The following is a 12,454-nucleotide window of genomic DNA, read 5'->3' on the forward strand; positions in this document are numbered from 1 at the left end:
ATTTATGATGGTCGGTCCACCACTTTGGTCCAGATGAAATGCAGTTATATATATATATAAAACCAGTTAGGACTTTATTAATGTTCCTTTGGCTTCCTTCAAATCAGTGTTAAAGTTCCCCTCCAGTCAAACATGTGTTTTGGTTATTACCACTTCTCTTGGATGGCTGATCTTTACGCTGCAGAATTATGTATATGGAAGGCTGTTTTCAAAATCATATGCTGAAGGAGGAATGCTCTTTGACTCAATTTAAATCTGAGTTTATCACGTGGACAAATTTGTATGAGAGCGAGTCGTAGTTTAATTTACAGCTTACATAAGTGTGATATTAAAACTTAAAACCTCCAATGCACAGACAATGACAATTGACTCTTCAGTGAAGTATAAGACTTCTGGTTTCCAACATTTTAAACTTTGAAATGAACAACATCTGCATGTCATATATGCTGGATTTTTCAATGATGAGAAAGAACTTTTAACTAGTTATTTGATACCTTTTTTTAATAAAAACAAAAACATTGTGGACACAAACTATTATTCAAGGCTAGATATGTTTATATGTCTTTAAACATGTCCAAGGCATTTTTTTTATTAAATTATAATACAATGCAACTGCTGAAACATTTTAGAAATAACACAGCACTTGCCCTGCAGTGAAACCTTATCCCTGCATTGCCTCTTTGTCTGGAGGCGTCACATATCAGCTGCATGTTCATTTATTGCATATATCAGCACTGTGCAGGACAGCCTGTACTACTACTACGAGTGCTTTGCATATAACGTAGCAGCCTGTGATGTCCCAGGTTACATATCATCTACGCCACTGCTGTTATTTCCCAGTAGCCAACTGCGCATTCTACTCTTCTCTGTAAGGTTCACTTCACACTGCCTCTACTGCTGCGCAGTTCACCTTGTCGTGTCCTTCCCCTGCAGGAAGGAAGAGGAGTGGGAGGGCCAATAGAGAGTGAAGGGTGGAGAAGGAAAAGGGTGATTTTGGTTGTGGAATGAGGGACAGATAATGGGGACAAAAAGAGATCAGTGGTGTCCTGGTGCTGCTTCCCCGGGAGGAACTAGATTGCTGTTTTTGTTGGGCATTAGGCGAGATTGGTGGCTTGGTACACATTTACCTAGCGTGTAGGAACTCACTGTGGTGAAGGATCAATCATCAGTCCCGTGGTTATTAGCTGTGACGTGCTATATAGTCCTTTAGTGTCTCTGAGTGTGTGCATGTTCGTCCTGGCATGCTTTCCTCATCACTGTACAGCTTGCAGCCATGAAAGCATAAGACTGGCTCCGTCTTTGCTCTCCACTTTGCAAGTGTCTGGGGGTTGAACATGCGTTGACAGCAGCCATGGGCAGCAGCCTGCACAGCAGCACAGTTCCACTTACTCCAAACAGCCACCACCAGCTCATTTTTATTCATTCATTGCTCTTCCCCTGCCAAGCTACACGCATGTCCCCACAGGCAACTAGACTGAGTTGTTTTTCATCCATTTAGCTTAAAAAATAACTGACTTCCTCTGACTCTGACACCCATCACTCTCACTATTTCTGAGGGGACACACAGGCTCACACACAAAAATTAAGCTTTGAATACTCTGGAGGGTGGGTCTTTCTGCTTCACTCCAATTCCCATACTGTTTATTCATCAGTATTGCTCTATCACGTACCAATTACTATCTTAATACTTAATTCACGCACTTTGTGATGAAGTGTTTCTGGTGTAATTATTGTAAGTGTTTCCTGCTCAAAGAAGCTGTGACAAGAGGAAGACATGTAGTTTGAAATGTAGGTAAATTGTTTCATAATTTGTACTATAATTGATGTAATTATTCAATTAGTTTGAAAGCTCATTGACAGGGAATTTGATCGCAGTTAATCGATTTGATCATTAATCATTTTAGTCATTCCTCGATTTACTGAAAGAAATTTCAGATAAATGGACAAGATAATGATTGTCCCTTTAAATCCTGCATGTACATACTACAGTATGCAGGCAGCATATTTGCTGACTACCTTATCTTTCCAGTTGAGTCACTCATGGAAAACAAATGAATGGATAGGTATAAGCTTATTGACACAAAACTAAGTAAACCTACTAAAATGTTTAAGTTCCTGCGTGAAGTCAATTTTTTGTTATATAAATCTTAGTCATCATGAAGCTGTTCAATTAGCATGAATTATTAATCATCATCCTGGGTGAGAATATCGGACTAATTCTCTCTGTACAGACAGAAAACTTGGTAAAATCTCCAAAAGGACCAAATGGTGACTTTGTCATTAAGCACAGCCTCGACTCACTGCTATACACCATGAGAACAAAAGATTAGATCTTCCCAAAAAGTCCTCCTTTTGATGTAATCCTTCTCTTTGTCAATACTTGTGTTTCACCTCAGATGATTAATTAAAGTATGTGTGTCTTTGGTGTAAAGCATATGTGAATACCCGTTTCTTTCTGAAAGGAGGCCATATTCTTTTGTATATTTACGTCACATATACGTCTGAAACCAGGTAGAAATTTCATGTACTGTAACTCCAGTCACATTGTATCCCAGGTGTCATATTGGACAGTACAGTATGTGAATAGACCGCTTGGTTGAACACCAGAAGTGTCACTACGTACATCGATTTTGGTGGCACAGCTGCGGCTCACAAGCACACACACATAAACGTGGACCATGTCAGACATTTACACTACACATCGCTATTTTACAGACAAACTTTCGACATGTACATCTCCATCGTTGACAGCTCAGTTTGTCGAAGTCTTCCAAGCAGTGGTGTCGTTTACATCGTGAGGCTTGTTTCCCTATTCTGTCTCTGATCATCATGGACTGACAGAAAAAAGATTGAGAGAAATAACAGGAAGTTACCGATGCTGAGGCGCGCAGTACACACTGTACCTTATAAGCCAAGCATGGGCAGGTACCTGTTTCCATGGTAACCAGCTAAAGGAGGATTTGAAGACATTGTAGTGATGTGCAGGTGAAGCTAATGACAGGAAATGTGGGTCGCTGTTAGACTATACTATGTGTGTGTGTGAGAGAGTGGGTTTTGCATTGCTGTCAGAATATTGAGCAGTTTCACAAGTGGGATCAGAGGACACTTTGGGTAAGATGACTCATAGAGCACCAATCCTAAGAAAGTCTTGCGCTGCATAAACTGCTGTCACAGGCTTAGTCTTATAACCACCCTCCCTCCCTGCTCTCTATCCCAGATCACCCCTTTTTACTCGTTCAATTTAATCTACTTCCCTATTTCTGTAAAAGTCAAAATAGATCTTATTTTTGCTATATTTCTGGGATGATAGAAATGTGATTGGACAAGCTTTGTGATATGATGCTCAAAATATCTAAAGATATTAATATATATTATGTTATATATTATAATTATTATTTTATTATATATATAGAAGAAGTAAATGAATTGTATCGTTTTTTGTTGTCGCATATTCGAGGAAAGACTTCATCCACTGACCTTACCTTTCATGGTTTCTTTAGTCACGCGTCGTGACGTTCCCTGAAATCTTTTTTCCCTCCCTCAGTCCATCCTCTGAGGGCCTTGTCTGGCCTCGTTGTGTCAGATTGCTGTCCCCTCAAGCCATCTGGTTACATCACAGACTGGAGCTGGATGGTGGCAGAGGTGGAAATATTATGAGAGAGGGGACAAGAGCCCAACGGAGTTATTTCTGTGTTTATGTCTGTGCACGTGGATCTGTGCCATATCTGAAGCTATAAGGGCCAACGCTCTTAGCTTGTTGCTGCCCATACTTTGTCTCTTCCTCTCTCCCGCTGCAAATGTCTGCAGCAGTAATGGAGAATCCCTGCATTGGTTATCAGTGAGCCTTACACTGTCATGTCTAAGGCAGGAGCCAACAGACTGCCTGTGGTTTAGACTGAGTTAGAGAAGTGTATGTGCATAAATATGTGGGTTAAAATATGCATTCCTATTTTAGCTGCAAGAAAAAAAGCGCTTTTAAAAAGACGCATTGCAACAAAGTGTTGAAGATCGACATTGTTGAATTTAAAGGGGACACAAGCTTTAAAAGGTTTGGGCAACTAATGCTGTAGGAGTTTTTTGTCAGTTCTACAGACACATGAAGGCCGTTTATAACACATTAATACCAGTACTAATCTGTTTAAGATCATTAACACTGATGGGAACATCAGTTACAAACTCCTCACATTGTTATCCATGAGCACCGGTGTTACTGCACTCAGAGGTTAGGCTCACATCGCTGTATGTTCATTAATGTAATGGGTTTACGGTTATGTGAGGCACAAGTTCAGGGTGATATTTGTGCCTTTATTGTTAGACATTATCTTAATGGAGACGTTGTGACCCTGATGTTGCAGAAATCAAATCACATAACATGTGATTTACTGTAGAAGAAGAGAAGCATCCAACTAGTTTCTGATAGACCTATGACCCAAGCTGCACTTTTAAATATAAACATAATTTAATGATCCATATACATAATATATATCAATATACATCTCCATTTTGACAAATGCAGTCTGAGAAAGAAAATTTCTAATCTGTGAGATTTCCTTCATTTTTCTGTGCAAAGTATCAATGTGCAATTTACTTTTAAAGTTGCTCTAACAACGGATCACCAATATTGTTTTTGCAGAGGTTTTTATTCTGTGTCATTTCCATTGTGAGCTTCACCTCAGTATTGAGCATTGTAGAAATGGATTGAACTTTCTGGAATTTGCAACATTAGCAACCATTAGACCATATTTTTTTCAAGCTGACAAAAGCTTTTAAACTCAACATGTTTGTGTTTGTTTGTTTTGCAGAAAGTGAGCGAGAAAGTTGGAGGTGCAGAAGGAACGAAGCTCGATGATGACTTCACTGAGATGGAAAAGGCGAGTCTTATCTCTTTCAATTATCACCTTTTGAAAAATTAGTGCTTCAGTTTATTATAAGTTAACCAGAAACTTATCAAAATGTTTTGGGATTTGAACAGACTTGAGTTTAAGAGATATCACTATAACCATATCTGCTGTCATGTTGGAAAACTGCTTGCAAGTTATTAGATAGTTTGAATAAACAAAGGTCCACCAGAAATATTTCTCTTAATCTAAAATGGGAAACATTTCTTAAAAGTCAACATTTTGTGACTGGGTTTTAATGGAGATTCACCTGAAACACTGGTTATGTGCTTAATATGTATAATATGACCAACTCTGGTGAAAAAAATAAAGAGAGCCAGAGCCGTCGGGAGCTGGCGAGTCTCATCACACTAATCAAGAGCATCATGACCAGCTCTCAGCTCTGCACGTCTCTCTCTCACACTGCAGAACAAAGCAACACTTTCTTTTATCTTGTTTCTCTCCCCACCGGATGCATAAATTATTCTATCAGTTATATTCATCTCATCCTCTCCAACAATCCTTCAGTGGTTACCTATTTCTGTTTCTGTCCACATCTTTTCTTAACTGTTATTTCTGTCTCCCTCTACATGTTGTTTTACATTGTGGTGTACAGAAAATGGACACCACTGCTCGGGCAGTGATGGACATCATCACCAAGACCACTGAGTATCTGCAGCCAAACCCAGGTGACATAAATTAGCTGTGCAAGATGTGTAAAATGTGATGTATTGTTTACTTCACTACAGACCAAAGCCTTGTCTCCCAGGAGTCAATATTAGAATAATCAAATAAATTTCAAAAATATACCATGTAGCATTTATGTACCCACACACATCATATATACATAGTCACATTTTTTAACTCAATATGGCGCATCAGACATTGTTTTAAAACATGGCCTAACATATGGCCCAGTGGTGCTTGTTTTCATTAGTGCTTTGCCTTCACAGCCACCAGAGCCAAGATGAGCATGATGAACTCCATGTCGCGTATGCGGGGACAGGAGAAGGGGCCGGGCTACACGCAGACCGAGGCCATCCTGGGAGAGTCCATGCAGAGGTTTGGCAGGGAGCTCGGAGAGGAGTCTAACTTTGGTGAGCTGCAGCCCATTAAAGCTCCTCAGCAGAAACAGAAGAACACTTTTTTTTATATAAATGCTTCACAAGAACATAGTGGCATAATTGTATTCCCTCAAGGATGCAATGTTATGAAAAATGCATGAGCCTATTTTTCAGACAGTGGTGGTACTAAAGAGAAATCCTTGTCTTCAAAATCTGATGTGGATTCTAAGGAGATAATGTTACTGCAGATGAACCTTTTTATATTTTACGCTGAGCTGTAAACTATTCATGTTTTTGGTTTTAGTGTCTAAATGTGTCTTTACTTTTCCAGGCCTTTCTCTGATTGATGCTGGGGAAGCCATGCGTGAGCTTGGAGAGGTTAAGGACGCTCTGGACATGGAGGTCAAGCAGAACTTTATTGATCCAATGCAGAACCTCCATGAAAAAGATCTCAAGGAGATTCAGGTACGAGTGCAGAACACTGATTCACAACCATGAAAAGAAATGCAACCAGTAATCTAAAAGTAATTTATTAGTGAAAGATTCAGCTTTACTCTCTGGACTTCTTTTGCAGCATCACCTGAAGAAAATGGAGGGTCGTCGTCTGGACTTTGATTATAAGAAGAAACGTCAGGGCAAAGTGACCGAAGACGAGCTCAAACAGGCACTTGAGAAATTTGACGACTCCAAGGAGATTGCCGAGCTGAGCATGTTCAACCTATTGGAGAGTGATGTAAGGATTCTTTTTTATCATTTGTCACTTAACCTTGACACAGCAGTTTTTTTCTGGTTTGTTTTTGGTGTTTTGTTGAGTCCGTCAACACATTTAATTTACTATTCTGTCTTACACTTTCTACTTACGTTAAGGCCACCTACCTGAACTATTCCCTTTATACTTTTGTCCTCCCCAAACCATGTTAATCACTGGGGGTCATCACCCTATTCTTGTTTTCTGTATAAACAATTGATCAAATGATTACATGTAACATATTACATGTATTCATTTAATTAAAAGGAAAACGATGCAAAAAATGTCAGTCTTATATCCACCAGGTGGACTGAAACCAGTGAATTCTAATGATACTGTGTCTACTGGATGTGGCAACAGCTGTTTGCTTCAACTTATTTGCATCACTCATTTTTTTATGTCATAATAATAATTTATATATTTTGGAACCGAGGGGGGAAAAAAATTAATACAGTTGTGAAGCCATCAGGAACATTAGTTGAGCCAAATCACCCCAAGGTCCATTAATAGCTGCTCTCGAGTTTTCTATCAAATCACACAATCTACCTCAGCGCATATGAAGGACTTATTGTCCATGTTGGCTTAAAAACATCAACAATTCCGTAATAACAACTAAAGGGCGATAGCATTGGAAGCTCCAAAACAGCTGCTAATGCACCTAGCTGCAAGATTGTTTTGTCTAACTGCTGTTTCTAAGGTAAAAATAAACTGGGATCTCAACTTGTGTTTGCTTTCAACAGTCATCCTGTAAATCACCAAAGAGCACTCATTGTCTATTACTTTTAGCACCTGACTGTGAGTCCAGGTCTACTTAACTATCCTCATAAGAGGTGATGTGTACCAGCAGTCATATGTCAATGAGTAACAGCAGACATCTCTACCAGATTGAACAGGTGAGCCAGCTGGCTGCACTGGTACATGCTCAGGTGGAGTACCACAGTCGCGCTGCTGAGATCCTCACACAGCTCTCCAGTAAGATTGACGAACGGTCAGTACTCGCACTTCCTGTTAAACATTTTATTTTATTTTACCGTACATAACTGAATGAACTAACAATGACATGTAGAATTTCATTGTCATGAACTGATGTTTACCATTGCAGCATTGCCTCAGAAACACGCTGTGGTTTTTTTAATCTCTATTATTTGTTCATTGAGGGGTTCTGTTATTGTTGCAGGATAAAGGACACTTCCGTCAAACCGAGGAAAGAGTTTGCTCCTAAACCACGTACGTCTCTGGACTTCTCCATCAGTGAGAACCACAATGGAGGCATCCATGGTGCCCGCTCTCCAGGTGAGACTCAGAGTACATTTGCTCATGCTCAGAAACATGTCCAGAAACTAGTCCTGGTACTATAAATACACCGTAGTATCTCACTGGCAGTTTCTTCTTAAATTTATGCGAAGTAAGAACAATAACATTTGTTGATGTATTTTCCTGTAAAGGAAAGTTTCTGGGCTAGTTTTCTATGAATTTTTGATCTTTTAACAACCCTTTCTTTGTTTTTAATTTGTACTATAAGTTCTCAAATAAAAACCCAAACTGATGCTTGTGGGTGAGAAAAAATGCAGTAGATGCATAATAGTGCATTGCACACATTGCACACAGTCACATACACGACGGAACACATAACCTGTAAGCCTGGAGGAGATGATAACAAAACAATACTACAAAAAAATGATTTAGTGAAATATGATATAAATATCATTAATCCTATATTCAAACAGGCTCATTGAGATCTGTTTAGAGAACAAATTGTGCACAATAACATATATAATATATATGAGTAGAGACAAAAATACATGTCAACACATAATTTACACACATGATAGATATTAATTCCACATTAAAGAAAACAAATCCAATTGTGCTTCTAATTAGCAGAAGAGATTCATGATTAGTTTTCATAGCATAATATTGTGAAAGTAAAATAGAAAGTGCTTTCATTAATTAAGTAAAAAGGCAGATATTTGAGAATTTTACAGTGTTTGCTAATTGCTTTCTTTTTCCCAACTCTTTCAGTTCCCAACATTTCAGTTATTATCTGTACTGAACAGAATATCCCTCAAACTACAACTAATCAAAACAACTATGCACTCTTCTCTTTCCCCTTTATGATTTTTGATCATTATTCCAGGGGCGAGGTCTCCAGGTGAGCCAGGTCAAACTTATCTGTCAATACGTTTTCTCTGTCTGTGTTCTCACCAATTTATTTCTTCAACATCATCCTTCATTTACACAAAACGAACCCTCAAAATTACTTCTACTGCTTTCCTTTCCCGCCTCCCCCTGGTGTTGTTTCTTCTTAACTCTTTGCAGCAAGGTCTCCAGGTGAGACTAAAGTGAATCTCTGGAGAGATACAACAATATCTCTTCAATCACTTTGTCATCTTTTGTCCACCTCTCTTTTTGTTTGTCTTTGTCATAAGAAAATTGTTGCAATCAAATAAAACAAATGACAACAGAAAAACAAGTGCCGTCTGCTCACTGTTCAAAGAATGGCCCAACCTACGATAACAATGAAAATCTTGGCAGCGGACGAGCATTTGCTGTTTCTGTTTTGTTCTCATGTCAATCTTCTCATCAGCTTATCCTCCTGTTGGCCTCTCTTTCAATTCATTCTCCAACTTGTGTTTCTTCTTGTTTTGTTTATTGACCTTTTCATTGCTCCGCCTGCTGCACATACCCATCAAATCGTCATTTATCCATCTAGAGAAATACAAGTAAACAAAAACGCATCTGCTCTTTGTTCACCTATGTTTTTCCCCTTTCCCCTTTGCAGCAAGATCTCCAGGTGAGCAAGGGTGACTTGGGAAGAGATGCAAAATCTCTCTATCACTCTTATTTTTATCCTTCTTTATTGACTTTTGTGCAAGTGTATTTGTGTTCGCAGTGCAGCTCGTCTGCAGTGCTGTTTCTGTCCTGTATAACCCCTGGTTTCACTTTTGTCCCCTTTTCATCATTCTTTTATTGTTAAAGGAATTGTTTGGCATTATGGAAATGCATTTACTAGCTTATTCTCTCTGAGCTTGATAAGAAGATTAATACAACTCTTATGTCTGGATGCTAAATATGAAGCTGCAGCTAGTTAGCTTAGCATAAAGACTGACAGCAGGGGGAAACAGCTAGAGCTGGCTCCACCCAAGGGTCCAAAACATCTAAAGCTCACAAATTAGATAGTTGTATGTGCTGCACTAGTTTTTGGCCAGGAGCAGTAACGTCTTGGATTCAAAGAAGCACCAGGGCCCAAAAAAAACCAACAATCCCACCTAAATGGCAAATCGTCATTCTTACAATTTGTTTAAATTAAACTTACACGATATAACATGTAATTAATCAAGCTTTAGAGAAGCTGGTAGATAGGTTCTGTAACAGTTGTACAGAGCCAGGCTATCTGTTTCCCCTAGCCCTGTTGGTGACTGTCTCATCCACTGCATGGTGCTGGATAGTTGAGAAACGCAGTTCTAGTAGCTTTTTTACCTCAAAGGCCACAAGGGGCAACAACGAGTCCATCCCACACTCGTATAACAAACTTCAACAAGCAACACTAAGGAGAGATTTATGCTTTATCAAAGAATCATTTGTTTTTTGATAGAGAAAAAACTTCAAGGATAAATACTAGCTGGTTGGTTTGTCAAATGTACGTCTGGTTAACCTCCCGACCTCTGTTAAAGAGCAGCACACAGAGTCGTTTCACTGCGTTTACCACACAGTGTATGACACATTTTATCTCCTGTTTTCAGTCGTAATGCTAAGCTAAGCTAGCTTTCCGGCTATGGCCTTAACAGACAGATATGAGAATTGTATCAATTGTCCTATCTACCTTTAAGCGAGAAAGATTATAAGCATATATCTCAAATGTATAACTATTCTTTTAACCATGGTATGCCTCATTGTTTCTATCTGTTAACTGATGGTCATGTTTTGTGTCTCTCTCTTTTGCTTTCGGTCTACTCCTCTCTGCATCTTCCTCTTCTCTTTCCCTCTTCCAGCCAGATCTCCAGGTGAGCCTTTCACAAGCAATCATTATCTCTCAAATTTTTATGCAACATGTTATCGCTTACCTCGAGTTTTACATCTAACTCTGCTTTTCTTCTCTTATCTCCACAACTCTTTTCTCCAGCTCCCTTGGACCAGCCCTGCTGTCGTGCACTGTACGATTTTGACCCAGAGAATGAAGGTGAGCTAGGCTTCAAGGAAGGCGACATCATCACCCTGACCAATAAGATCGATGACAACTGGTATGAGGGGATGCTGCATGGCAACTCTGGCTTCTTCCCCATCAACTATGTGGATATCCTGGTGCCGCTGCCCCACTAGGACGTCACCATCACCAGCTACGAAGGTGATTAAACAGATCCCCCCCCTGTATTCCCAGTAACCTTTTCCTTAACATTCCTATCAACCACCAGTACTTCGCTTTAAAGGAGTAAAAACAGCAACAACACAATAACAAACGAAGATTGATGACAAGTAAGCACCAATTGAGCGTAAAAACTTTAAATAAGGAAAAATCTGCCTTTATGTTGTTGCTTCCCCCTTATCCCAGGAGGTAAATTCAGGCTTCCATAGTCATTTTATCAATTACTGTCCCGGCTTCTGTCTCGGTTTAAGTTGGCTGTCAGTCCGTCATAATTTTGTGAGTTTATCAGAGCAGCTTTGCAAAATCACGCTTTTCTCTCATTCACTGTACTTTGTGGAAACCTCTACAGTAGATAGAAACTTTTCTCTCACATACTAGGAAAAAAAATGGTTCACGTGCTTCATGTTTGTTAGAGACTCTAGGTCAAGCATGGTTTCAAATGTTTAACGTTTTATCTTATAAAAAAATATGTTGAGCTGATTTTGTTTTGTTTTGAATATTCCTCTTTTTTAATGGTTGTCGGCTTCCACAATTCTGTCCATCGTATGTCCTCACCTTTTTAACTATTCATAGTTTTGACAATAATTGTAGACAAGTTCATCGAGTTGATAACTAACAGCCAAGATTACCCATCCTATTTTTATTTTATACATATCAACATGTGCATGTGATTGGTCATATGTGATTTAGATACCAAAGTTACCTGCAAAAACAAGAGTCAACTCCAATTTTAGCTTCAAGATTTTCACACAGCACGGTGTCAGTGAATCTGTTCGATGTAACAGGATGAAGCTTTGCAATCTGTAGTTCTTTGGTATTTTAATCAGGAAGAGTGAAACTGTATTCTTAAGTATGTGACATTACCTCTCTGAGCCAGTGATTAATGGAGTGATATGAGTGGACATGATTTGCAAAAACAAGTTGTGCAGTTTAAACAGTTTGAAGTGATGTAAGAAATCTTTGGTGCATACGTTTCAATCCTCCAACGTGTATTTTATCAGCAGCTTTTGTGAAAAATGGTTGATGTATTGTGATATAATAACTTGTAGGAATTAACTGCTCTTTGGGGCAACTGTTTCTTCTGCAGCCGAAGGTTAAGTTCTTTTTGATGCTGCCCTACTAATCCGATTGGTATTCTGTAATTTAGCTGTCTATAAGCTATTGATTAAGAAGAACTAGACATGGCCAGAAGTGCACAAATGGCTGTATGGAATGAGAATTTATTTTTTTGTCTTGGTGGAAATGTTTTATTCATTGGAATGATGCAACTTACAATAAAAAAAAAAAAAAAAATTCTCCAGCATAATATAGACTAAAAGTTGCTGGTTTACCCTCATTTAAGTCCTCAGAAGAAATGCAAGAATATATACATTGTTCAATTATCTCTCACCAGCTATATGGT

The 12,454-nt window shown here is 38.9% G+C and overlaps 1 protein-coding gene across 1 annotated transcript; it reads left to right on the top strand.

Moving 5' to 3' along the window:
- The first annotated feature begins 4,847 nt into the window (after positions 1-4,847).
- Positions 4,848-11,090, top strand: sh3gl2a (SH3 domain containing GRB2 like 2a, endophilin A1). The gene is made up of 9 exons (XM_054604506.1): positions 4,848-4,871; positions 5,494-5,566; positions 5,831-5,974; positions 6,273-6,406; positions 6,516-6,674; positions 7,574-7,677; positions 7,867-7,916; positions 9,933-9,972; positions 10,760-11,090. Exons 1-9 carry the CDS (start codon positions 4,863-4,865, stop codon positions 11,007-11,009), a joined length of 963 nt encoding a protein of 320 aa, XP_054460481.1. The 5' UTR covers positions 4,848-4,862; the 3' UTR covers positions 11,010-11,090.
- Positions 11,091-12,454: the final 1,364 nt, after the last annotated feature.

The sequence above is a fragment of the Anoplopoma fimbria genome, chromosome 9, assembly GCF_027596085.1.
Source record: "Anoplopoma fimbria isolate UVic2021 breed Golden Eagle Sablefish chromosome 9, Afim_UVic_2022, whole genome shotgun sequence".
Classification (NCBI taxonomy): domain Eukaryota; kingdom Metazoa; phylum Chordata; class Actinopteri; order Perciformes; family Anoplopomatidae; genus Anoplopoma; species Anoplopoma fimbria.

Coding starts and splice junctions, on each gene's coding strand:
- sh3gl2a (XM_054604506.1), top strand. Junction 5,567..5,830: donor GTATCTGCAGCCAAACCCAG/GTGACATAAATT, acceptor TTGCCTTCACAG/CCACCAGAGCCAAGATGAGC. Junction 6,407..6,515: donor AAGATCTCAAGGAGATTCAG/GTACGAGTGCAG, acceptor CTTCTTTTGCAG/CATCACCTGAAGAAAATGGA.